At 53.6% G+C, this 24,834-nt stretch overlaps 2 protein-coding genes and 1 long non-coding RNA gene across 4 annotated transcripts; 1 reads left to right on the plus strand and 2 right to left on the minus strand.

Moving 5' to 3' along the window:
* Nucleotides 1-350: 350 nt before the first annotated feature.
* LOC115599241 lies at nt 351-4,499 on the minus strand. Its single transcript, XR_003988240.1, has 3 exons — nt 4,374-4,499; nt 3,158-3,280; nt 351-487 (listed from the first exon to the last, which is right to left on the minus strand). It is a non-coding gene; the product is annotated as an uncharacterized LOC115599241 (long non-coding RNA).
* A 532-nt stretch (nt 4,500-5,031) lies between these two features.
* Nucleotides 5,032-17,338, minus strand: MVK (mevalonate kinase). Its single transcript, XM_030460895.1, has 10 exons — nt 17,200-17,338; nt 16,930-17,077; nt 15,818-15,965; nt 14,689-14,844; nt 12,066-12,169; nt 11,015-11,060; nt 9,956-10,046; nt 9,611-9,727; nt 6,867-7,020; nt 5,032-6,530 (listed from the first exon to the last, which is right to left on the minus strand). The coding sequence occupies exons 1-10, from the start codon at nt 17,275-17,277 to the stop codon at nt 6,379-6,381; spliced, it is 1,194 nt and encodes a 397-aa protein (XP_030316755.1). The 5' UTR covers nt 17,278-17,338; the 3' UTR covers nt 5,032-6,378.
* A 99-nt stretch (nt 17,339-17,437) lies between these two features.
* Nucleotides 17,438-22,052, plus strand: MMAB (metabolism of cobalamin associated B). Of its 2 annotated transcripts, none has more exons than XM_030460914.1 (9): nt 17,438-17,496; nt 17,969-18,045; nt 18,151-18,244; nt 18,524-18,581; nt 19,734-19,806; nt 20,101-20,198; nt 20,500-20,564; nt 21,155-21,214; nt 21,525-22,052. In XM_030460914.1, the coding sequence occupies exons 1-9, from the start codon at nt 17,465-17,467 to the stop codon at nt 21,610-21,612; spliced, it is 645 nt and encodes a 214-aa protein (XP_030316774.1). In that variant the 5' UTR covers nt 17,438-17,464; the 3' UTR covers nt 21,613-22,052. The 2 variants fall into 2 exon arrangements, with proteins under 2 accessions (XP_030316774.1, XP_030316773.1); XM_030460913.1 differs by lacking the exon at nt 17,438-17,496 and adding an exon at nt 17,529-17,624.
* The last annotated feature ends 2,782 nt before the right edge of the window (nt 22,053-24,834 follow it).

The following is a 24,834-nucleotide window of genomic DNA, read 5'->3' on the forward strand; positions in this document are numbered from 1 at the left end:
AGTGTGTGTTCAGGCACTTTCAAACACCAGTAATCTTCATCTGGGAGACGGGAAGTGAAATATGTTATTGCTGCCTGCAGTAAATTACCCGTGCCAGCCCTCCCGCATGAAACACGGCGCTCGGCGGCCACTGCACTCACTCACCCTCACCTCGCTGCCTCCTGCCCCCTAAATTACCAAATAAATGGGTGGTGGGCAGCCCTGGGGGTTGTGTGGCCACCCCAGCACCACCACCCACCCCAGCACCACCACCACCACCACCACCACCCACCCCAACACCACCACCAGCACCCACCCCAGCACCGGCTCCGGCACATCCACCGAGGCTGCCAGGATCCCATTCTCACCAGATTTGTCCCCAAAGCCAGGGAGTGACAGCAGCACTGTGTCCCCAGAGACCCATCTGCTTCCCAGGACCATGTCCCAGCAGGTCCCCCGGGCAGGATGCTGATGCACGTTGTGTGACTGCTTCGTCAAGGCTAAGGAGCTGCGGAGGAAACACCCGAGGAGGGCCTGGGGAGAGCTTTAAGAAGAGGGTTAATTTCCAGGAAAAAAAAGTAAAAAAAAGAAAAGCTTTTGGAACGCCAAAGCTAAACCCCCCCTAAAACAAATAAAATAAATTCCTGCAACTTTAAACAATGATTGTGTTGGGTTTGGGAGATGTTATTCCTGGTGACAGACAAGGGCAATTATCTGCTATCCGCCAGCAGTTTTAGCCTAATTTCATTACTGCTGTGCAATTCTTCCCGAGCTGCTAGTCTGTCACTGTCTCACAGAAAGGATTAGCCGGCACTTTCTTCACCTTCAAATGAATTTTAGCTGTCATGCCCTTGATGAATAGGGGAGGGAGGGGCTGGCAACCCACACGGGATCGGCATCACCCGTGCCGGGCACCCCGGAGCTGCCCGGTAGCCAGCAGCTGGGGACAGCCCAGTGGTGAGCAGGGATTTCCCTGTCTGCAGCAGGAATGGGCCATGGAATGGTCATAGAATCCTAGAACTGGCTGGGTTAGAAGGGACCTCAGAGATCATCAAGTCCAACCCTTGATCCACTCCCCCCGTGGTTCCCAGCCCATGGCACTCAGTGCCACATCCAGGCTCTTTGGAAAGATCTCCAGACACGGAGAATCCACTACTTCCCTGGGCAGCCCATTCCAATGCCTGATCACCCTCTCCAGAAAGAAATTCTTTCTCATCTCCAACCTAAACCTCCCCTGGCACAACTTGAGACCCTGCCCTCTTGTCTTGCTGAGAGTTGCCTGGGAAAAGAGCCCAACCCCCCCTGGCTCCAACCTCCTTTCAGGGAGCTGGAGAGAGTGATGAGGTCTCCCCTGAGCCTCCTCTTCTCCAGCCTCAACACCCCCAGCTCCCTCAGCCCTTCCTCACAGGAATTCTGCTGGATCCCTTCACAGCCTCCTTGCTCTTCTCTGGACCTGCTCCAGCACCTCAATCTCCTTCCTGAGCTGAGGGGCCCAGAACTGGACACAGGACTCAAGCTGTGGCCTCACCAGGGCTGAGCACAGGGGCAATGAATGTTCTCTGGGAAGCGGGCAGGGATCTGAGGCACAGCCTGGGCACAGCCTTGCTGTGGGCATCTGGGTGGGATGGAGACACCCGAGTCTGTAAGGCAGGCAATAACAGACACAGTGCCTTCCTCCCCCTCTCCAGCTGCTTCTCTGCCAGCCCAGGCCACTGAGGGGGAGAGAAAAGCAATTTTGAGGCAAAAATCACAGAGGATGCAGCAGGGAGAGAGATCCAGGCAACAGCACCCGCCAGGGATCAGCACATTCCCAGAGCCAAGGGGGGAATTGGGTTCATTCTCCCGGCCGAGCTGGAAGGCAGCACCCAAAGCCCAGCACTCAGGTGGCAGAGGGACACCAGCACCAGGGGTTCATGTCCCCATCACAGCCCCCTCCCCAAATAACAGGGAAAGGGTTTGGCTCAGTGTGGGGACTCTGATCACAGCTGGGATGGCCGGGGCAGGATGTCCCCAGGGCCACCTCGGGACGTCACCTCGGGTACCCAGCTCCAGCTGCCAGTACCAGGGGCTGGCAGCAGCCCAGGGGCTCCCTTATTTTTGTAAATGTTAATTCCTACCCTGCTCCTCCTTCCCTCGGAATATTTTAGCACCTTTAATGCAATTTCCTCCTCTCTCTGAAATATCATTTTAATACGGCCCAGCCGCGCCGTGTACCTGCTCCCTAATAAACCTCTGCGACTTTAATGAACTAAATAGCAAATTACTTTTTTATTCAAGAATGAAATTTCATCATATTCATAATTCATATTTTATTTCAGACATCTGCTGCTGATTACATTACATTTAACTAAAATTAGATGATGCTCAGAATGTAATTAAGCCCCTGCCAAATTCTCTGGCCCACCAATACCAGCCATGCTCAGCGGGGGCTGCTTGGAACCTAATATGTAATTAGGAGCTATTTTCTAGCTGTTTTTAAAGTCTGAAAATTAGCTGCCTTTATTAATCACACAGACAAATATAAAGCGGAGCCAACGCTTGCTGAAATTTCTAAAAAGGATTTTTTTTTAATTATACACCACATAGTGCTGAGACTCATTTTGAATGTTGATTTGTTGTGCACTGACATTTTGACAACTAGTTCTCAATTTGTCTGTCGTAGTTAGGCAACAACAAAGCAGACTCTAATACTTAACTTTCAAAACCTTCAGCCTGCTGGGAGAAGGGAAAGAATGGGGAGAAGGGGGGGGGGGAAAAACCCACCCATCAGGGTCCTGGGGGGGTGCAGGACACCCCAGACACTCAGTGACAAACCCTGGGCAGCCCTGAAATCCACCCCAAGACAGATGAAACATCTGCAAAGTGTCCTTAAAATGGCAACAGAGGGGCTCAGCTCACCCAGCAGCTCCTTACCCACCCCAGACACCCTAAGGAGGGGGGTTCCCTGCCTCAGAAGGGACCCCAGGAGTGGCAAAGAGCCCTGAGGGTCCCAAGCAGCCCCCTCCCAATACATCCCTGCACACTGACATTTCCACTCTCTCACTGACCCTCTTTCTGCTCTCTCTGTTATCTCAAATAATGTCACTGCCTCTTCAGCATCTACTCACCGGAGCAGAAAGAAGCCACTGCTGACATGGACTGTGAAAAAATAAAAAATAATAATAAAAAAAAATAATACCATCTGTGCCTGGCAGGGGATGGATGGGCAGCATCCAGGCAGCCCCCCCCAGCAGGGGTCTCAGGCCAAGGGGGGGGTACAGGAGCCCCTAAACACACCCCAGCAGTGATGCTGTCCTGTGCACTGGCAGAGAAGGAAAAAGAAAGATTTCAAAAGGTTTCTTCATACAAAATATTTTCCTTTTTTGCTGGCATCAAACACCAGTGACCCCAGGCTACTGCTGGGTCCCACAGCAGAGGAGAGCCTCCCCTCCTGCCTCCCCTCCTCAGCTACAAGGCATCTTCCCCAATGCATCTTTTTGGATTTTTTTTTTTGGTTTGTTTTGTTCTGCAAAAGAATGGAGTGTGGCTTCCCCTCCCTGCTCCTGCTATTAGATGCAAACCCAGGCTCGTTAGTCTTCCTGCAAAGCTCATAATGTGAAAAATGAAGCTCAAGAAAAATTAGCCAAATTACCAGGCTAATCCTTCAGCAGCAATCACTGCTCTGCTGCACATCTGTAAAAATGAGACTGGGGAGAGCAGGGGGGAAAAGCACTCGTGTGGCTGGGGGTGAGAAGGGGATGAGCCCATGGGGAGAACACACCCCTGCCCCGAAATCCTCCTTTCCTTTTGCTCCTCAAGCAGCAAACTGCAGGGAGAGGGAGGGCACCTCCATGGGGTACCCAAATCCTGGGGGAGCAGCCCCTCCAGCTGCTGGCAGCACATTTTAATCCTCCCCCTCCTCTCCCAGGCCAGGCATGGGGAGCTCTGGGAATTGCAGGAGGTGTTTGGAAGTTGGCAGAAGCACAGAAGGGATTTCCCATGCCAAATGCCCCCTCCCAGATTGCAGGGGGCTTGCAGTGAGGCTCCAGCAGAGCAGGAGGAGGGAGTGGGTGCTCCCGGGCTCACAGATGGATGCAAAAATCCTTGCTCAGGGCCAACAAACTGGGACTGGCTCCAGCTGCTGACTCCAGCAGGCACAGGGAAAGCTGAGCAGGGCTCCAGCAGAGCCCCTGGGCCAGGGGCAGAGCCCTTCCCACAGCCAAACCTCACACAGCCCAGCCCAGTGTCCCCCTCCTGAGCCAGGACAGGACAGCCACAAACCCTTCCTCAGGCTCAGGACTGGCAGAGAGCAGAGCAGGACAAAGGGAGGAACAGTCCAGAGATGGCTGGAGCATTCCCAGGAAGGGGAATTGCTTGCACCCCCCAAACGTGCCACAACACCTCAGCCCACTCACATCTCAGCTGCCAGGCTCAGCCACTGCCACTCTGTCACTTCTGTGGCTCCATCACACCCCCAGAGGGCCCAGAGCTCAGCAAGGGAAGGCTGAACGGTCACAAGCAAAAGTATTCCAGGTTGCAAGATCCTGTGGCACAGGGGGGGGGAGTTGGTCAGTTCAAAACCATCAATTCTAATTCTCACTTAAACCAGCAAATGAACATTTTTACCCCATTTTTTCCCCTCCCTCCTCCCCCAGCTCTCGTAGCACAAAGCCACCTCTGACAAAAGCAGCTGATGAGGAAAAACACTGAATAACACTTTTGATTATTTTGCTTGTTGGTTTTTTTTTCCCCAACCTCAGACATGTTTTGAAGTGAAGTTTCTTTGCACTGGATTTGGCACTTCTTTGTGCTAACCAGGAGAAACTACAGACACATTTAAGTGGTTATAGTCAACACACTTCCAGATACTCACATTGATTACTCTGTATTAGAAAATGGTAAATTATTTATCAGGCTTTCTGACTTGTGATTAGTGTGAAGCCTCTCGTGGATGCAAATTGGAATTGTAATTAGACACAGCAACCCAGCATCTGAAACCTGTTCTTACTGAACCTGTGTAAGGTACTTTTCTCCTTTTGTACCCAGCATAATTATCAAAGAACACTTTGCATGTAAGAAAACACAGATTTATTAAAACCAGAGACAGTTTTACAGCTGATGAGTGAACTAAAGCTGGTCACTACAATGCTGGGATTTCAGAGCTTGTATTTATTTTTCTTTTTTTTTTGTTCCTGCACTGAGGGTGATTCCCACCCTCCTGCCCATTTATTTCTCAGCTTTGGACACAGCTCTTCATGAAGAGAGTTACACTTAAAAACCCCAGACAAACACAACACTGATCAAATCTCTTGGGCAGGTGTAGAAGACACCAGAGCCACTGAGAGTCAGTTTATTCCTTCAGGATCCTCTGGCTTCAGCCACTTACCTGCCAAGTCCCTTCAGTTCTGTGGCTCAGCTCATTAAAATTTCAACAGTGAAAACTGCATTTACATTTATGTAATGAGTTTTAAATGCATTTCAAGGCTTTACAGTTTGCAAATTGCAAGCTAAGGTCAGCTTTTAAGGAGGTGGTTGTTAGTTTGTTGGTTTGTATTTTTTTTTCCCCCTACTTAAAAACAATTACTTCAAACTAAACCAACCCCCTGCTTGCTCTGCCCCTGCCCCCAGCAGGACAGGCAGGGTCAAGGCTGAAGAGTGAGAGATCCCAGACCCCAAGAGGAATGTTCAGACTTCCCTTGCCTTCAGCAAGTGTCCTCAGAGGTGACAGCCTGAACCAGACCTTGAGCACAGAGGAGCAGAGGAGCAGAAACCAGAGTCTGGTTACAGGTCCCAGTTTAACAGCCCAGGAAAGAGTAAAACCAGCAATATTTTCATTAGAAATGTGCTGTTTCTATCAATGATCCAATTCCTGATTAGTAGTAGGCAGGAGGTGTATTTAGAGGTTCCCTCTCCACCCTGAATTACAGTCCAGCAGAAAAAAAAAAAAAAAAGACCTGAGTCTGAGCTGCCAAGATGCTTTTCACCCAAAAATGTCAAAGCTCTCTGCACATCCACCTTGCCAGCCCCACTGCCCACCCTGGTGGGACACCAGGGAGAAAAGAACATCCAGCACAGGCATCTGAAGCAGCAGAACCAAGCCAAGTGTCATTATCCATGCTGGAATCCAGCCAAGCCCCTCTCCTCCTGCCCCTTGGGATTAGCACAGCAGTTGAGTAAGTAAATTTAAAATGGGATTTTGAGAGCCTGGGTCAAACTCTCACCCAGCCCAAGGGCAAGCAGCTGCTCCTGGCTTCTCGTTGCAGCCCCCACTCCCAGGGACACAAAGCCTGAAATTGGCTCCATGTCTAGAATCCCCCAGAGCCCACACCAAGCTGAAGAGAAGTTCCCAGGCACACACACCCAGAGCCAGCACTCTGAGGAGGTGATGCCAAGAGCTGGGGTCTTGCCAGAGGCAGGAGCTCAACCCTCGGAGAGCGCGTGCAGCACTCGGGTGTTGAGGGATGAGGAGGAGTGCAGGGTCACCCCGGGACCCCCAATGTTGGTCTCCCAGCACTCAAACCCACAGGCACACAAGTCTTGCTTGGCTGCTTCCACGGCCAGCGGGGAGGTGTCTGCCAAGAGGAAGGCAAGAGCAGGCAGTTAGTTAGTGAGGGCCACTGCAGGGAGGCTGCAAAGGGCTGTGGCAGGTTGAAACACGTTTCCCTGGAGCAGGGCCAGCAGCCTGGAGAACTGACACACACATAAAGGAACCCCCTGAATCACCCCTGGATCAAACGCTGCAAACTGCACCACCAGGAGGCTCTGCTGGATGCCATCCCAGGCTCCCTCAACAGCTCCCACCACAGGGGGTGGCCTTGTGTCCCTCTGCTTCCCCTCGTGTCCCTCTGCTTCCAAACCTGACAGGATTGCCCTGTGGAAGAGGGAAGGATGGGCAGGGGGTTACTGACCTGGTCTCAGCAGGGTGATGCCACAGCCACCCCCACCAGCCCCGGTCAGCTTGCTGTGCAGGCCATGGGATGCTGTCACCTGGCACAGCCTGTCCAGGGAGGGGTGACCAACCCCCATCACGTTCAGGTGGTGTTGGTTTATGTCAAAGAGGTCCTAAAAAGCAAGCACAGACACAGGTGTGATGAGCCTACATGGTGGCAGAGCCACTTCACAGCCCTGCCTCCCTCCCTGGAGAGGGGCAGGGGGTGTGCACTGCACTCCTTGCTGAGGGAGGACAGAGAACATCCTGACCACCTCAAGCTGCCAGCTGGGATTTAATTTCAGGTGCTCAATCAGAGCTCCCCAATGCCTCCTGACTGCTTCACCTCTCCCCTGTCACACCAGTGTTGAGCAGGAGGCTGTGCAAGGCCCCCCCCCCCCCCTCCTTCCTGCTGGCTGTGGGAAGGGCACCGAGCCACCAGCTCGTGGCTGTCACCCTGCTCTGCAACCCATCCAGCAGAACCAGACCCAGGGGACCTGTGACACAGCCAATTCTGGAACAGCACTGCTGGAGAGGTGAGGTGGAGTCACCTTCTCCTGTCAGAGAGGTGAGAGTTACAACTCCACTCCTCCCCAGGCTAGAGGTGAGGAATTAAGGAACTGGGAGCAAGCCTGGGGCAGGGTGAGGAGCAGAGAGCAGGCCCCCAAGCACCACAGTGCCCTCCCAGCTCCATCTGGGAGGAATCCTGTACCCAGCAGTGCTGCTGGGACACCCCAGCTCCATCATGTCCTTGGCTGCTGCTTCCCTTGCCATGCCAGAGGGTGTCACAAGCCAGGAGCCAGCTGAGACAGGACCAGGACCAGAGCTCCCCCAGCTCCCCTCTCCAGTCTCTGCCATTCCTGGGGGCTGGAGGGGAGCAGCAGGAGCCACGCTGCAGCCTGGCAGGTGTCAGTCACATCCCCCCCCTCAGCTCCACACAGATCTGCTGCCAAGACTGCACAGGAGGGGGAAGAGGCACAAAGAATTCCTGATTCCTCCCCGCCAGCATTTCTGTGCTGTGCTGAAACCAACATGGGGAGATGAGTGAGGCAGAGGCATGCAGAGTGCATCCATCCCCAGGCCTGCCTGGGCTGGGACAGACATCCATTTCCAGGCCTCTTTATATGCCTGAGTGAGGGCACAGCACCACCTATGATGATCCAAGACACCTGTCACCTCCTGATCCCAAATCTGCCAGGAATGGGATGACAGCTTATGACACAGTAGAGCAGCTCCATGGTTCATGTACAAGGCTGTCCAGACCTGCATGTTTCAGAAACAGCCAAATATATATATATATTTATATATACACATATATGTATGCTGCATCTCATCAGCTGTGCCTCTGTGGGCAACCCAGGCACAAGAGAAAACAAGGTTCAAGGCAGAAAGCTGCTCACTGCACTGCTGTTTCCTGGGCATTGCATTCCAGGCTGCTTCCCAGGGAGGGCACTTCCAAGCACACTCCCAATGAGCCCTCCCCTGCCTCAGACACTCCCAACTCTGGGCAATAATTAATGCATTCAGGTGGAGAGGAGCTGTCCAAAGCTCCAGACTCACTCCAGCCCTCCCCAGCTCAGCCTAACCTTGGTGTGCAGGGAGCAGAAGGACTTTGCTGTGCATGCCACAGGACACCCCCAGTGGGTGCTGCAGTCCCAGCTCCCCACGTGCAGTCAGTGAGGGGCAGCACAGCCTGAAGCAAAGAGGAGAAGGTTGTACCAACCATCTGCTGCCACAGTGGCCTCTGCTGCTGCCACAGCTGGGACAGCAGCTGTGTCCCACCCCAGAGCCTTCTCCTGCACCTCCAGAGCACACTCATGGCTGGAGAGGGGACAACTTGACAGTCAGAGCAAGGACAAGCAGAGGACTTCACAGGAGAGTCAAGGGCAGGGATCCAGATGCCACCAAAGAATGGCACCACTGGTACCAATTGGCTCTGGACTGTCCAACTGGCTCCAAGTCACTTGGCACCCCAGCCAGGCCAGGTTTGGCTCAGCTGGGACACTGCCACATGTCCTTACCTCACAGCTGTATGGATCAGTGCTACAGCCTGCTCAGCACTGAAAAAAACCAACCCAAAACAACCCAAAAAACCCAACTTCCTCCATTTGGAAGCATGCTTCCCCCCAGCCCAGCAGCCTTTCCTCTTCTGAACAAAGCCAAGACAAACACAGATCTTTGTATGCACCTCATGCATCAACGTCAGGTCAGCCCTGGGCACAGCTCTGTTTGCTATTCTCCAGAGCCAGGAGAAGTGCAGAGCACTGGGAGCTGGCTCAGAACCAGTTCATCCCAAACCAGTAGCTGCTGGGCTCTCTGCTCCTCACTCCAGCCCTGGCAGTGACAAGGCAGCTGCTTCACAGTGACTGCCAGGAGGAGTGCTGCTGGCCCAAGGTGCAGGGAGCCAGCATCTCAGCCTCCACTCATTCCCTCTTTCTTAGCAGAGGGAAACAAAACCTCCAGAACTACAGGTCCACAGAAAAGCACTAGAACCACACCCTCCCTCCCTGGGCACCACTGTGCAGAGACACCAGGAGCAGTGTCTGTCTGTCTGTCCCTTGGCTCCAGGAAGGGCATTAAGAGCAGCACACACAGACTTTGGTTTCACTGGGAACAGAACATTTCCTGCTATCAAATTTTTCCTTAGACCTAATGTTCTTTAAATGACATTTTGATGTTCAACAGCCACAGTGTCTAAAAATACTGGCAAACGAGCCCCCTTACCTCCAGCACAGGGTAATATTCTGCTGATGGATTTGCAGGCATTGCTTCCAGAACACTTTGGCACTCCTGAGAAATGGCATCGATGGAGTCCAGGACTGGGTTCATTATAGCAGGGAACTGGGAAGGCAAGATGTGACAAGGCTGCTCCTGGTCTTCTAATGCCACTGGGATGAAACCAACCCCAGTCTGTCTCTTGGAGCTGGACAATTTCTCAGCCCACTTGGGACAACTCATTCCCAGAGACCCCCTCTGCAGGGCAGGGCCATGGTCAGGGACTCCCACCCGAGCTCCTGAGGGTCAGCTCTCCACCCTGCCCCAGCACACACCTCCAGGCAGGTTCTGTACCTTCAGGATCTTCTCTTTGACACCAGCCACCAGGACCTTGGTGCTTCGTGGGACTTTAGTGTTTGTCAGCAAGATCCTCAGTGTGGGCACCCTGGAAGCAGGAGGAGACCCCTCCTCACCTCTCTCCTTCACAATCCCCCAGCAGTTCCCAAGGCCCAGACTGTGACAGTTCCTTCTGCCCCTAAAGGCCTGGGTGAGCAAGACACCCCAAATAAGGAGCCCCAGTAGTGTTAAAAGAGTTGAGCAGGTGCTTAAGTGCTTGCTGGGATCAGGCTTGCTACTCTTAGATACCAGGAACAACTGTTAAGAGTGCTGTAATTGGACTAAAAATGTATTTACCGAAATCCGTGTTTTTCAGGCAAAATTTTTCCTTTGAAATCTGCTCTGTGAGACCAGCCAGCAGTAGCCATTAGCTCCTAATAGAGCAATTTCATGCACAGTGAAAGATTTTAATGGAGGCAGATGATACTTTGTTGGCAGGAGGCAGAGGGAACAGGCAGGACCTGGGAGTGTCTCTGCTGCTGGATTTTCCCCCCTTCCCCAGGTAAGCAGAAACCCCCCCCTCTCCCCCCACATCAGCTGCTGCCAGGAGCAGATCCCTTCCTGCTGCCCATACTGCCATGAAATTAATATTGATCCTTTGTGCTGTGTTCATTTCATGTCAGATAATGACCAAACATTTCACTGCTCCCACCCACCCTGAACCAACCCAACACCCAAGCTACACACACCCACAAGCCTGGCTGCAGAGCCCCTCTGCCAGCACCCTCCTACCCCCTGGCCCACCCAGACCCACCCTTCCACCTCCTCTGACCCACCCAGACCCACCCTCCCACCCCCTCTGACCCACCCTCCCACTCCTGACACCCCCTGACCCACCCTCCCAAGCACTCTGACCCACGCAGACCCACCCTCCCACCCACCCTGACCCACTCTCCTACCCCCTGGCCCACCCTGGCCCACCCTCCCATCCTCTCCCACCCTCCCTGACCCACCCAACCCCTCCCTGACACATTCCACCCCCCCTGTGGAAGTGTGATTTCTGAACTGGAATCTTACCTCTTTAATGGAGTGATTTTTCCTGATTGGTATCTCAGGGCTCCACCTAAAGTAAAAGAGATGCATTGTCTGGGCAGGAGCTGATAGCAGTGTCACAGGGGGCAGCAGCTCTTCCATCTTCAGCCCCAGCCTGACAGCAATTGCAAGAACCATGTTCTGAGACAGCATGGAGCTGCCTGACCCTGCTGACTTCATGAGAGGCTCTGCCTGGACATTGTTAACCCAAAGCCTTTCCCTTTGCTCTCTTTTAACTTGGGGGATCATCAGAATTAGCTTTTAAAAGGCAACAAGTTTGGGCAGCATTAAATCTTTACTGAAAATAATAAATAAATAAAAAAAAATACAAAGAATGAAGCAGTGATTAACTGGGGCAGAGCCCAGCACAAGGGTTTCCAACTGGACTGAACTTGTGCTTCCCTGTCAGCAGCTCTCCTTCTGCAGGGAACTGCATTGTCCACAAGGAATGTCTCACTTGGCTCCTGCTCTTACAGGGGGCACAGTGATTAGGTCTCATTAGAAAGATTATTAAAAGTCTCCAAGGACACTTCCAAAACACTTGCAAGTCTCTGCTAATTGAAACTCAATGACAGCTGTCCAGCTGCATTTGCTGCTGCATGATCCTTGGGGCAGGATTAGGTTTCTTTGTTCACCCCACAAGGTTTACATCCCAGTTATTTGCAGCGGGGTCTCTGCCTCGTGGCACTTGCCTGGGGGACACTGGTGTCACCATGGAGTCCAAGAACTCAGCTGGCTCCAGTCCCAGCTTGCAGCTGGGGCACACCAAGGCAGGGAAGGAGGGGGGGACACCTGAATTTGGGAGTTTCTGTTTCCTTTCCTGTACCTCAGTGTCAGGAGGCGACCTGCTCCATCTGTCCCCTGCAGGGACCCCAACCAAACCTCATTATTTGCAGAAATGCCACTTGTGGCACCCTCTCACCACCATCCCCTGGGTGCTGCACACTCTGCAAAGGGGAAGGGGCAGGGGGCTGCTGCCCTGCCACCCTCCTCAGCCCCCAGACTCAGTGCTGGGCAGCAGCAAGCACACACTTACCCCAGGTCCCCACGGCGTTATCCACACCCGAGGGATTGCCATGGATCACCCTCTCCCCCTGGAAGGCCCAGCTGTTGATCACACTCAGCTCTTCTTCTGTCCACCTGAAAGGGAGGAAAACCATCCTGCACACCCCCAAACCCAGGGAAGCCACAGCAGGAAGCAGACAAGGCTGCTGCAGGAAGCCCTGGATCCCTCCCCTGCTCCGTGAGGTTCCAGCAGGGAGCAGGCACTGCTGCCCAAGTGCCCCCCTGCTGCCCAGCAGAGATGTCACAGCATCCCCAGCCCTGCCCGAGGAACTGGCACTGCTCCAGGGACACAGCCAGCACCAGGGGCACCACCAGGGTGTGCTCCTGCTGCACTGGGAAGCAGGAGATTCAAGGGGAAGATCCCAGCTCTGGCTGAGGGAAAAATCGGATTTAAGTGACTGGAAGTTCAGCCCCAATCCCCCTCCCTGAGTCTGTCAGGTACCACACATCTTGGCCCCGGATCCTGCTCCCAATCCAGGCAGGATGGGGGATTTATAGGCTCAGAAAACACAGTGTGAGAAGAGAAGAGCAGAAGCTGCATTTCAGACAGGCAAGTTCAGCCTCCAGTCAGCAGCTGCTCAGCTGCAGCAGCCTCACAAACTGGGTCAGAAGATGCACTCACAACTGATTTACTATCTCCTGCAGAGACTTGGATTTTTAGGGATTAACTCCTTTAACACTTGGAGCTGGCACTTGAGAGCAAAGGAGGGAACCAAATGCAGACCCAGGTGTGATGCTGAAAACACAAACCCAGGTCGTGCCCTTGGCTTAAAAGCAGCCACACAAAGTGGGAAGAGTTTTGGGGGTTCAGCCCCTGGCACAGAGCTTGGTGCTGGGTCAGAATCCCCAGGGATGGAGGCCCCTGATTGAACTCCCTGATTAATGGGCTGTAGGAATTCCAGAAGCAAACACAGAGCTGCCAGTTCCACACCAATTCCCCACTGCAACTTTACCACCATCCCACCACAGTCAGTTCTCCCCAGGAGCTCTCAAAACCCCACAGCTCTGGGGCTGCACCCACAGCTCCAGAACTCAGCAGGCTGCTCCAAAGCCACCCAGTCCCCCTGTGCTGCAGGACTGTCCCAAACCCAGGCACTCCGAGGGGAGCTGGTGCCTGCAGAGAGCCCCCAGCCCCACTGCAACCCCCAGCCCCACTGCAACCCCCAGCCCCACTGCAACCCCCAGCCCCCCATCTCTGACCCTCCCTTGCAGCAAGCACTCAACAGATTTTTAGACTATGGGCTCACAACAGGTGCCAGATGAGAGAGCAGAGGCACAAAGAAGGATTTGTGATGAGCATCACCCAGGCTGAGATGAAATCATGAGGACTGTCAGCAAGGCACAACTTCAGAGAGCCACAAGCTACCTGGAAGCTGCTTCCTTGAACTCCCTGCTTCCCCAGGCCTCTGCTGAACATCTTGATCCAGCTCCAGACACCTTGCATTTCACTTTGCCAATATTTAATCTGGGAAGCACTCAGGAAACCAGCTTGCCCCACTGCTACTCAAAATAGAAGTGCAGTTTGTTGTAAACCACTTGTTTTTAATCCTCTTTGAGAGGCTGTGATTCTTCTCCACCCAGGAGTCATTATCTCATGCTGTTCTTTTCTTGCCACGTTAAGCAAAAACCCTTCTGAAGTCTGACACCCCCATCCCTCACTTACCCCACTCTGCATGCCAGCTGGAACTAAAAAAATAACAATTCAGGCTGCAGCTAAAATGTGTGAGCAGGGAAGGAAGAAATTCCCACTGCCTGCTTTGGAACTGGCCTTTTGTTACTCCTCAGGCCCTGTCAGTGCTGGGGAGCTTTGCCTGAGCAGGGCACACAAACTGCTCTGCTGCAGGGAGGTGTTTGTGGGTCAGGCTCTGGGTTTGAAGCAGAACAGTCCCAGCCCTCCTGCTGCCTCAGCCCCACACAAAATCCCCAGAAATTAAGCCCAAAGGTTGCCCCTGGCTCAGAGCACAGGGGGTTCTGCTGCTCCAGCTGCCCCACACATCTTGAAGCACAGACACACAGCAGAGCAGCTTTTCAGGAGTGAGCTCCAAGGGAAGGTGACCCAAGGGCAGAAGGAAACTCTTTCACCAACCACTGATAAAGGGGAAACTCGGGCAGAAGATCAGAAGGAAATGTGCCACGTGCAGGAAAAAAAAATCCATGTGAAAATGCAGAGAAACAAGAAAGGAACCTCCACTCCTTCAGCACACAAAGGAAAACCTGGAAGATGCTCAGGGACAGAAAGGAAATAGAGGTTACAAAACCCTCCCCCACACTGAAGTGTTTTATTCACTTGGCAAAATAAAGTGCCTTTTTTTTCCCCTCAAATTTGTACATCTTACACCAGGCAAGGGGAATGATACAAGTGGTACCAAGTCTCTTTGCTTTGATCAGAACTGTAGATGTGTGATTCCCAGGGACAGGGCTCAGCTCTGCTGCTGGGAACACTGGGCAGCAATGGGAGGGGAAGGAAAAAGAGCTGGAGGAACCCAGGAGGTGGACAGAGAGACCAGGAGAAGTGCCAGCAGCAGAATGAGTGCAGGTAAAGGCAGGAGAAGGGCAGAGAGAGGAGAGCTGTGCATCCAAGGGTGAGTTATTACCTGGCTGTGGAGTCTCCCTCCTTCATAGGGCAGGAGATGGCCCCAGAGGCTGTCAGCAGGGCTGCTGCCAAGCAGACAGCATAGGCAGCACTGGAACCCAGCCCTGCACCCGTGGGCAGCTCAGACCACACCAGGATGTCCAGGCTGGGAACATCTCTGGAACATAAAAACAGGCAGGATGTAACACAGCCACCCTGAATCCCACCCCAAGATGATATTTCCCAGGTAAAAGGTGCCAGTGAGGACCAAGGTTGTTGAGAACAAGGTCCAGCAGGATGTGGTTTACCCCAGGGTGGATGGAGAAGGCTCCTTAGCAGAGCTGACTGGCCTTGCTGAGCCACTGCAGGGGAGCAAAACCTCCTGAGCTGCTAGCAGGGGCAGCTGGTAACTAAGCACCTGAGCAGCACCATAAAGAGACCCTTCAAAGAGTGTCTTAAATGGGATTTTAAATGTTTTCCTAAATACAGCCTTAATATCCCAGCTCTGGAGCTGCAGTTACATCCCACTGGAGGGACAAGCAAGATGAAACACACACACAGAGCCCTGTTCAACTCAACCCCAGAGCTGCACTGCCTGGGGAGGGACACAAATGAGGAGCTGAGGGTCTCAGGGCAGCCCCAGGGTGGTCACCAAGAACTCAGAGATTGCCAAGCACAGTGGACAACTCTTTAACCTTTATTCCTTTGGTGTGAACACTGAGATCAGATTCTGACCTGGTGCTGCACCCAACCAGTCAGCAGTGTTGGCTGAGCTCAGAAAACAGAACAGCCCCAAGCTCTCATGTTTTTAGGGAGATTCAGCCCACAGGAGGGACCAGACTTAGCTCAGAGAATGAAGTCAGAGCTCACTCCTGTAGCAGTTTCTCTAAGCTAAGCCAGGAGGAAAGGAGCTGCCTGATGTCTGCCCCTTGGATGCTGCAGGAAGGGGGGGATGACCTGACCTGAGCCCCCCTGCTCTGCAGTGTCTCCTGAGGCACCCAAAACCCAAAGAAAGATTCAAAGAAAAGATTCCTCCCAATTCCTAATTCTGCCTCAAACGTTTGGTTTCCTCCCATGACCTTGCAGAAGCAATTGATGGTGACCAGCCCTCCAGACAGCAAGTGGAGCTTGGGGCAGGGAGAGAGCCTTACCCATACTTAGCTGAGATAGCCAGGAACAAATAAAGAAAGGCAAGAGTAGCAAGGCTCTCAGGAGCTGAGGCTTCAGCAGTAATTCCAGCAAACTTTCTCAGTGTCTCCAGCTGTTCCACGCTGGGGGATTTAGCTTCATCCAGCTCAGCTATGGAAACAAGGAGAGGAGAATTTAAACTTCAGAAAACCAGGGAATTGCTAAACCCAAAGCAACAATATCCTGTTAAAGGTGGCAGAAAGATGTTGAGCCAAACCCAGATTTCACCCACAAGCTTTCTCTGTGAGGACTGAAAACAAAATGAAGCAAAACCTCCACTGCTCCACCTGAAAACCTGGCTTCTCTCCCCACCCCTGTTCTGTATCACACTACACAGACCTTGGCAAGTCACAAGCCCTTGACTAAAGAATGTGGCCACTCTGCTGTGCCTCACACGAGTCCAACCTCCCAACAGCCAGCAGCAGGCAGCAGTGTGTGAGAATTTGGGGTCAGTGCTCTGTCCTCTAACTCTGCAAGCTTCTTCATGCTCTCTGCTGAGGAAACGGTGCTCCTGAGGATCCCAGGAGAGAACACCATCCCCTGAGAGGGAAAAGGCACAACCACCAGGCAGGGGCTGCACCCAGTACAAGATGCTGCAGAGGTGTGCTTGGAGCAGGGAGGAATTGCCCCCTGTCCCTGCCTTCCCCAAGAGCCCTCAGCTCAGAGTAGTTTCAGAGGGACATCCTCAAGCTCCCCACCAGTAATACACCTGGACATGCTCCCTGTCTGGCTCCTGTGTGCACTGTATGGGTCTGAGATACAGCAGGACCAAAACAACCCCCTGCAAACCTGAAACAGGACACCAGGGACATGACAAGGGACTCTCAGAGCACCAGGCAGGTGACAAGAGGCACCCAGGGGGACTGTGGGTGCCCCAGGCAGGGATGTGCAGGGACACACACAGAGCGTGGTCAGAGACAACAAATCCCAACCACGCTCTGCAGGGGAACAAAGAACCCGGAGAGTCCCAGGGCCATAACCCCAGGGGGGGTGACCCAGCACAGGTCAAAGGACCTAAAGCACCGACCCAACAGGACCGAGGGCCTCACACCGGGCTCAGGGAGCAGTTCCTTGCCTGGAAATCCCCTCCGCAGGGCCTGGAGGCTGAGGGTGTCCCAGCTCCTCACCACGCCGACACTGGGCAGGCGGATGCACACCCGGGGCTCGGCGCTGGGCCTCAGGCGGAGGAAAGTCCTCAGGTCCAGAGCCACGGCCAAGGCCACCTGGGGGAAGGAGAGACGGGGACAGGAGAGGTGAGGAGGGAGCGAGCCCTGAGGTGAGGGGGGAGCGGGCCAGGAGGTGAGAGGAGCCCGTGCGGAGCCCCCCGCAGCAGCAGGCTCCTTACCTTGCCGTGCACCACAGCGTGCTCCCCGTGCAGGATCACCTTGCCGGGGGCAGACAGCACCAGACCCCGCTCCCACATGGCGGCTGCGGGACGCGGTGCCTCAGGGAGCCTCACGGTGCCTCAGGGAGCCCCGCGCCGCCGCCGCTGAGCTGCCCAGCGCTGACTGACAGCCCCGCGCACCAATAGGAGCCGCGCACCGCACCGCCCTCCTTGCGCTGTAGCCAATAGGCGGCGGCGCTGCGGAGGCGGGACTTGCAGCGGACCAATGGGAAGGCGGCGGCGCGGCGTGGTGCGGCGGTGAGGTGACCCGTGAGGGAGGGGCGGGTACGGTGTCCCGGAGGGATGATCGGGAGGGTGGCGGCGGTGGCTGCGGGAAGGGGAGTGCGGGGGGCGGCGGGGTGGAGGCAGCGGAGCGGGGCTGGGAGGTGAGGCGGGGGATGGGACCGTGCGGGACCAGTGGGGTGATGTAAGGGACAGGGAGGGGCGGGGAGGTGAGGCAGGGGACGGGACGGGGCGGTGCGGGACAAGGGTGAAGCAGGGGGCGGGATGGTGCGGGATAAGGGGGGTGAGGCAGGGGAAGGGGCGGTGCGGGACAAGGGTGAAGCAGGGGGCGGGATGGTGCGGGATAAGGGGTTGAGGCAGGGGAAGGGGCGGTGCGGGGAGGTGAGGCGGGGGATGGGGCGTTGCGGGACAAGGGGGGTGGTGCAGGGGAGGGTGCGGGGCGGTGCGGGTGGTGCCCCCCCTCCTCAGACGTTCTTTGCCCCCGCAGCTCCCGTGGTGGCCCCGCAGAGCGCGGTCCCCGCAGCGCCCGTGTCCCGAAGATCTACACGAAGACGGGAGACACAGGTAGTGCCCGGGGCATGAAGCACCGAGGGTCCCGTCCTGTCCCCAGCCCCCTCCCCGCGGGATCCGTCCCGCTCCCCGAGCGCTTCCCGGTGGTTTTCCCCGCAGGCTTCTCCAGCACCTTCACCGGGGAGCGGAGGCCGAAGGGGGACCGGGTCTTCGAAGCTCTGGGAGCCACGGATGAGCTGAGCTCGGCCATCGGGTAAGCCCTGCCCGGCCATGGGGGGTGGATGGTCCCTCTGCAGACACCGGGACCCTCCCCAGCCCCCTCGGGGGGTCTGCTGGGCACCCCCATCCATTAGGGGCTTCTCCACCCAGCAGGAGGGAGGGGATGTACCACAGGTCACGTTTTTCTTGGAGAGGAACCCAGCCATAAGTGTCCCTGCTCTGTGTCTTTCCTCCAGAAAACGGGAATATTGTCGTGTTTTCATTTTTTGGTGTGCAGCAAACTCTTGGTGCTGTGTTGTTTTCTCTCACTCAGGCTTGCTGGTGAGTTCAGCAGTGACAAAGGGCACACGTTTGTGGAACAGCTTCACAAAGTGAGTAGTGCTGGGGAAACAGTTCAGAAATATCCAGGTTGTGAGGAATCCTGACTGACTTCAGCTTAGGCTACAGTGGGTTAATGGTTATTGAGGCCTGGTTACAGGTTTCTAAAGATGAGCTAATGGGAAAGAGATAACTGATTGGCAGCAGAAGAGAAAAATAATGATGTGAGGAGAGTGGTTCTGTGAGAATGGAATGTGTGATTGGAATACAAAGCCACCTGCATGATATGATGGTGTAAACAAGGATCTCTGTATAAATGAGTGCAAGTTGTTAATAAAGGATTTCATACAATCACATTGATGTGCACATGGAATCCTCAAGCCTCTGCAGACTGTTTTCTCACAAGTAGTGCTGGTAATCCTCACCCAGAGCACTCACTCCATCTCTGCTACTGGAACATGGTCTTAAACTCCTCAGTTTCAGACACGATGCTCCCACTGCATTCCCATGCAGGACTTTAATAAATTTAATATTAAAAAAAACCCACCTAAGACTCTGACCCTTGAACAGTCTGGAAGAAACAGCTTTCTGTAACCCAGGAGGAAGGTGGTAGGTAGAGTGATGAGCTACAGGCAGACAGACATCTCTGATTTATCCAGATCTGGTCCTGGTCCTATGCACAAGTCTTGTTGTCACAGCCTCAGGTTTGAAATGGGGACAAAGTACCCACATCAGGGCAGCCTTAGCTGTCTGTGGGTTGTGCTAATTAGCACAAGGACACGGGAGGAGCTAATCAGAGAGTTGGAAAAGCTCTGTCAGGTATCCCAGGCTGGAGAGAGCTGCTCCTCCTGGAAGTGGAGGTGACAGCCTGCAGCTCTTGGCCACTGCCTTTATTTCCCAGAGGTTACTGGTGGGGTGTCCTGGCAGGAAGGGGATTATGTGAGCTTTCTGCAGAGTCAGCCAGGGTGGTTTAATGTGCCAGTGAAAACAAGTCCCATAAAGCTGGCTTCCCATAAAGCAATTAGGGAGCACTTATCTGATCCCCCCCTGCCAGCCAGCTGGGGGCTGATCAACAACAAGGGTAGGATCTTCTTTAATCAGCACAACCAGCTGTCACCTCCCCCAGCTCTGCTGCAGCTGTAGCTCAGCATCAAAGGCTGGTTAATGAAAGCTCTTTTCCTGTTGGTTCTGATTGCCACATCCAGGTCCAGTGCATGCTGCAGGACGTGGGCTCCAACATTGCCACTCCGCTCTCCTCAGCCAGGGAACCTCACCTGAGTAAGTCCTGGGGGGATTTTCCTGGGATATCAGTTCCTGAAACACAGCTCTCCCTCCAGGCTGGCTCTGGGGAGGCTGCTGCAGTGCTCAGCTCTGCAGGGGGTGTCTGGGTGCTGAGGGGGGCACACAGCATCCCAGGAGTGGCTGTGTGACCCCAGAGGTCTGAGTGACACCCTGGAGGGCAGGAGGGTTGGTTTGGGATGCTTTCCTAGGGCTTGCTGATCAGAGAAATGTGGAAGCAGAGCTCTCTGAATCACTTCTGCCTTTCCTTTAGCTGATTTTTCTTCTCTGTAGAACGGACATCTTTTAGTGAGGAGCCAGTGCTGGAGCTGGAGCAGTGGATTGACAGCTACTCAGAGCAGCTTCCTCCCCTCCAAACTTTCATCTTGCCAGTAGGTCCTGCTTGTGCCTCTCACTGCCTGGAGAAAGCTGACTTCTCTGCCACTTGTTGGGGAAAAGAGGTTGTGAGGCAGTTGTTTGAGTGGACAAATACAAAAAAGAAAAGCAGAGAGGGCACAGTTCAAGTTAAATTTCCACCTCCTGTTCCATTCCAGTCTCTCTTCCCAGCTGCCCACCCATAACACAGGGCTCAGCTGCATGGGTGTGAGGTGGGATAAGTCCTGCTGCAGCTGCAGGGTGGCTCTGGGTGCTGTCAGCAGGCAGTGATGTGGTGCTTTCTGGTTGTTGTTTCAGTCAGGAGGTAAAAGCAGTGCTGCTCTCCACCTCTCCAGAGCTGTGTGCCGCAGAGCTGAACGGTGGTGAGTGGGGGCTGTGGTTTTAACAGTGATAAAAAGGGATGAGGATGGGACAAGGACAGCAAAGCATTGCAGTCAGAGCAGGCAGCTGTGGCTGTGTTGTCCTCAAGCTTCCTCTATTTGTGTTAGTCAAATTCCAGGGGTGCAGTCAGCAAACAGCAAATCCCTTCCCTGGGCTGGGTCAGGGAGCTGAGAACTCCAGAAAGAACCAACAGCTTTGTGTGGGGATGCATCTGCCTGCTCAGCTGGGGTTTGCAGGTGTGTTTTGTAGGCTGGGCACTGGCAGGTATCCCAGGGAAGCTTGAGGAGGCAAGGAACAGCTCTGTTCCCTCAAGAAAAGGGGCCCTGTTTACCCTCAGGAAAGGACAGGGATCCCTCAGGGTGTCAGTCACCTGCAAACTGCTCCCCTCTTTTCAGCAGCCACAGAGAGGAGCTGCATCATGGAGCCTCCCGGGGCTCCTGGGGAAGCACCCAGCATTCTGCTGTGCCCTGGGAAGCCCAGGAGGGGCTGGGTGTGAAGGCTGGGGCTCCAGCTTTGTGCCTTCAGAGCTAGAAAGTTAAATAACACTAAACATTTCTCTCTCTTGGTCTAGTGTGGTTCCTTTAGTCCAAGCAGGGGAAGCAGATCCAAACGTGGCCAAATACTTGAACAGGTAATAAAAACAGAAAACCCCAAACCTTTACTCAGTACTGCATCTGCCTGGTGGTATTCCTTAGTCTTGGGGTCCTCTCAAAACCCTTCCCTTTTAGAATAAGATCTCTGAAGTTAAAACAAGCAGCTTGTTAAGAAGTTGTTGTGAGGCTGCAGAGTGTGTTTGCTGATGCTGGGGGAGCCACCAGTTCAATTTCTTCCTGCATCTTGTTTTGGAAATCCCTCTGGGGTGACCTCTTTGCCTTCCTGCTCTGTGGGTGGGTGTTGCTGGACAGAAACAGAGGTTTCACTGCTTCTCCCTTGGCTTCCAGACTCAGTGATTACCTCTTCGTGCTGGCACGTTACGCTGCCATGAAGGAAGGGAAGGAAGAGAAAATCTATCTAAAGCCTGAAGCATGACTGGGAGGAGTGTTCCTTGAGCATGGGAAGCTAAATCCAGCAAATTTGTCTCCCTGCATCAAGGAAGGGAAGGAGGAAAGGCCTGGATGGGAAATTTGAGCTGCCAAGAACTTCCAGTTTTAACTCCTGGTTTTAAGCTGCTCTGTCCTGGACTAACACTGGAGGAACTGTGAGCCCTGGGATGGAGCTGGGGCAGGAGACTCCAAATAGAAAGAACTAGAGCTGAGTTCTGGAGATGTCTGAACTTCCCTGGGCAGCAGCAGGTGCAGTGAAAGGCCTGGGGAGGACTTGAGAGGGATGAAGGAAATGATTGGTTTCTCTTTGTAAGTCATAATGTACAAAACAGCAGCTGGGTAGGGATTCAGGAGCTCTGGCCACAAGCTTTGAAATAATAAATGTGATTTACTTGTACCAAAGGGCCCTTAACTGTCATGCTGTAACCCTGAGCTCAGTCTGCTGCTCTTCTTTTAAGTTGCTTTGAATCCATCAGCCCTGGCTGGAGCTGAGCTGTGCAGATTTACAGGAATGCTCTAGGAATTCTTTGGCTCTGGCTGCCATGAAGCACAGCTCCTTGCTGCCAGCCCAGGGCTCACACAGGAGAGAAGGATTAAAGGAGGAAAGGGCAAATCCTCCAGGTCAGGCAGGATGATTCTGTGACTCTTAAGCTCTGTGTAGGCAGCTGGGGGATAACTGCATGGAGCTGCCCCTCTGAGCATGGTCACAGCATCACCTCTGGCTGCTGTGGGGTCCCCTGAAGGAGCAGAGCCCATGGGCACTTGGAAGATTTCTCCTGGAGACACCTCCAGTCATCAGCTCTGGAGATGAAAGGGTTGTGGTGAGACTCAGGTGACAAGAGTCAGGGGAGAGCAGGCACCACCTCAGGGTTTCATCTCTCACACACCAGAACATCTCCATCCATCCCTGTCCCAGAGCCCTCAGCAGGGTGGCACAGAGCATGTCCCAGAACTTGAAGAATCTGCCCCAAAGCTCACCCCAGCAGGTCACAGCCCTGGAACAGCCAAGTTGTCCTCTTCCAGCTTCCTGATGGGCTGGAACCTGTCAGACCCATCTTGTGTGTGAGTGAACACCTTCCCACCCCTGCTGCAGAGAGAACAACAACAACAGTTAACTGGGAATCACTGGCAGCTTGGAAATAAAACAGGGAATTAATACACGTCAGGGATGGTTGGTTGAGTCTCCCTCCCCCTTGTACAGAGAGCTGTGGGCTGGGGATTGGGACACTCCTCAGGAGGGCTTGTCCTGCCCTGCCCTGCCCTGGGGTGTCACTCAGTGGCCAGGCAGTCCCTCAGCTTCCTCTCTTCAATTATTTAAGTAGAAACAACCTTAAACTCACTTCTCAAAAGAGTCTCTGGCTTTTGTGTTAACTTTAATCAGAGCAGGGTCAGAGTGAAGAATGCCCAGCACTAATAGATCCTGCTGGCTCATTAGTCACCTTTTTTTTTTTTTTTTTTTTTTTTTTAAAACAGATATTTCATGGCTATTGTTAATGCACATTTTTCACAGAGTAATTTTCTGAGCCTTAGCCTGTAACACATCCCAGTGACAAATGCTCCTGGGTTTGGGCTGTACCCTCAGCTGCAATGTCACATCAGACATTCCCTCAATGCCTGCTCCAGACAGCCCATCCAGTTTTATGATAGCTCTGTCTCAGTGATCACTGCTGAACCTCAGGAATCTACAGGCTTTTCAAGTTTAATTGAATAAAATTCTTTGCAATATAAATTCTTCATGAATGCAATATAAATCAGCTCCCAGATGGATTTATAGTATTTTCTTTTTTTTTTCTTTTCCCCAGCTGGGGGAAAAAGAAATCTCACTGCTGTTTTGGGACCAAAGCTGGTATTGTTTTGATTGCAAGGAGAAATAAATTCAGCTGCTACACTTTAACGTGCTGCAGAGATTAAATGTATTCAGGTGCACTCAGCTCTCCCCTTCTTCCCAGAGCTGTCAGGGCAGGATTTCTGCAGGGCTGGTGCAGAGGGAGACTGCTGCCTGGGCTGACCCACTGGTCCCAGTTAAGCTATGGGACTGGTCCATGAATGGAGGAGTGAGCAGAGCCCAGGCTGAGCTTGGTTCCAGCCCTTTGAGGGTTCTGTCCTCTGCACTGGGCTGTCCCAAAGGGATTTTCATCTCCAAGGGTCACAGCTGCAGCCAGGCTGAGGTCCTGAGCATCCTCTGCAAGGGGCAGGGAGCTGAGGACAGGGACAAGGGGACACTGGGGCTGAAGAAAGGACCTTGTGTGGCTGAGCAGGACACAGGGACAGAAGGACACAGGGGAGCCTGGCCAGCCAGCAGGCAGGAGGGAAGTGTCACTAGAATGAAAGAGAGGCTTGAAAGCAAATAAAGCTCCCTTGCTCTGCCTTAGCATTTGTTTTTCCAAGCCCTTTGTCCCCTCCCAGCACTTCCAGCCCCACAGCACAGGGATTCCAGTGCCTGCACCTCATTAATATAATGGGAGGAAGGCAGATGCTTTGTCCACCCTGCCTGGCTGCAGAGCCCAGCCCCATTCCTGCCTAGCAGGGTTCCTTATTTATGATTAGCTGGGAGCTGCCAGCACAGACATATGTTGCTAAGGGTCGTTTATTCTTGTTTGTAAAATGTATGGCTGCTCCTAGCTTACACACTGTCAAAACTGGAAGAACTGGCCCCAAAATCTCTTGCTGCATGATTGGATCAGATGCCTGTACATCTGTTAATGCTGTAGGAGCTGTAAAATGAAATAAGTTTTGCCATAACTCAAGCACCTCTATTACTGCCACGATGTGTAAGCAGCAGAGCTGGCTGCTGCTCCTGCAGGGATGACACAAACATACATTTTGCCAAGTCCCAGGAAAATTGATACGAGGCAACGTTTGCACATGCACAGAAAGGAGGGAGCAATACCCTGGGTGAGCCCCCCCAGCCCCAGGCTTGGTGTGCTGCTGCTGCACAAGGGGGAATTTTGGGGTGCAGAGAGGCAGCAGAGTGCCCCAGGTAGTGCTCAGGGGAAACTGCACAGGGTCAGCATGGCACAAAAGTTGAGCTTGGAAACTGCCTCAAAAGCACATTGCTAAACAGCAAGTGGCAGTGCCACTGACCTGGGGGGTGGAGGTGCCAAACCAGGGCCCCAGGGGTCTGACCACAGCCCCATCAGGACACAAAGGTGCTGCAGGGGCTGCTGCCTGTCAGGGTAGAAGTGAGCAAAGGGAAGTGAGCTGCAGG

Source organism: Calypte anna, chromosome 15, assembly GCF_003957555.1.
Source record: "Calypte anna isolate BGI_N300 chromosome 15, bCalAnn1_v1.p, whole genome shotgun sequence".
NCBI classification, from domain to species: domain Eukaryota; kingdom Metazoa; phylum Chordata; class Aves; order Apodiformes; family Trochilidae; genus Calypte; species Calypte anna.

Coding starts and splice junctions, on each gene's coding strand:
- MVK (XM_030460895.1), bottom strand. CDS start 17,277: ATGTGGGAGCGGGGTCTGGTGCTGTCTGCCCCCGGCAAGGTGATCCTG. Junction 9,728..9,955: donor TCAAAGAGAAGATCCTGAAG/GTACAGAACCTG, acceptor TTGCCTTCCCAG/TTCCCTGCTATAATGAACCC. Junction 6,531..6,866: donor CATCACCCTGCTGAGACCAG/GTCAGTAACCCC, acceptor TCCTCTTGGCAG/ACACCTCCCCGCTGGCCGTG.
- MMAB (XM_030460913.1), top strand. CDS start 17,542: ATGATCGGGAGGGTGGCGGCGGTGGCTGCGGGAAGGGGAGTGCGGGGG. Junction 18,046..18,150: donor CACGAAGACGGGAGACACAG/GTAGTGCCCGGG, acceptor TTTTCCCCGCAG/GCTTCTCCAGCACCTTCACC. Junction 20,565..21,154: donor TGCCGCAGAGCTGAACGGTG/GTGAGTGGGGGC, acceptor CTCTTGGTCTAG/TGTGGTTCCTTTAGTCCAAG.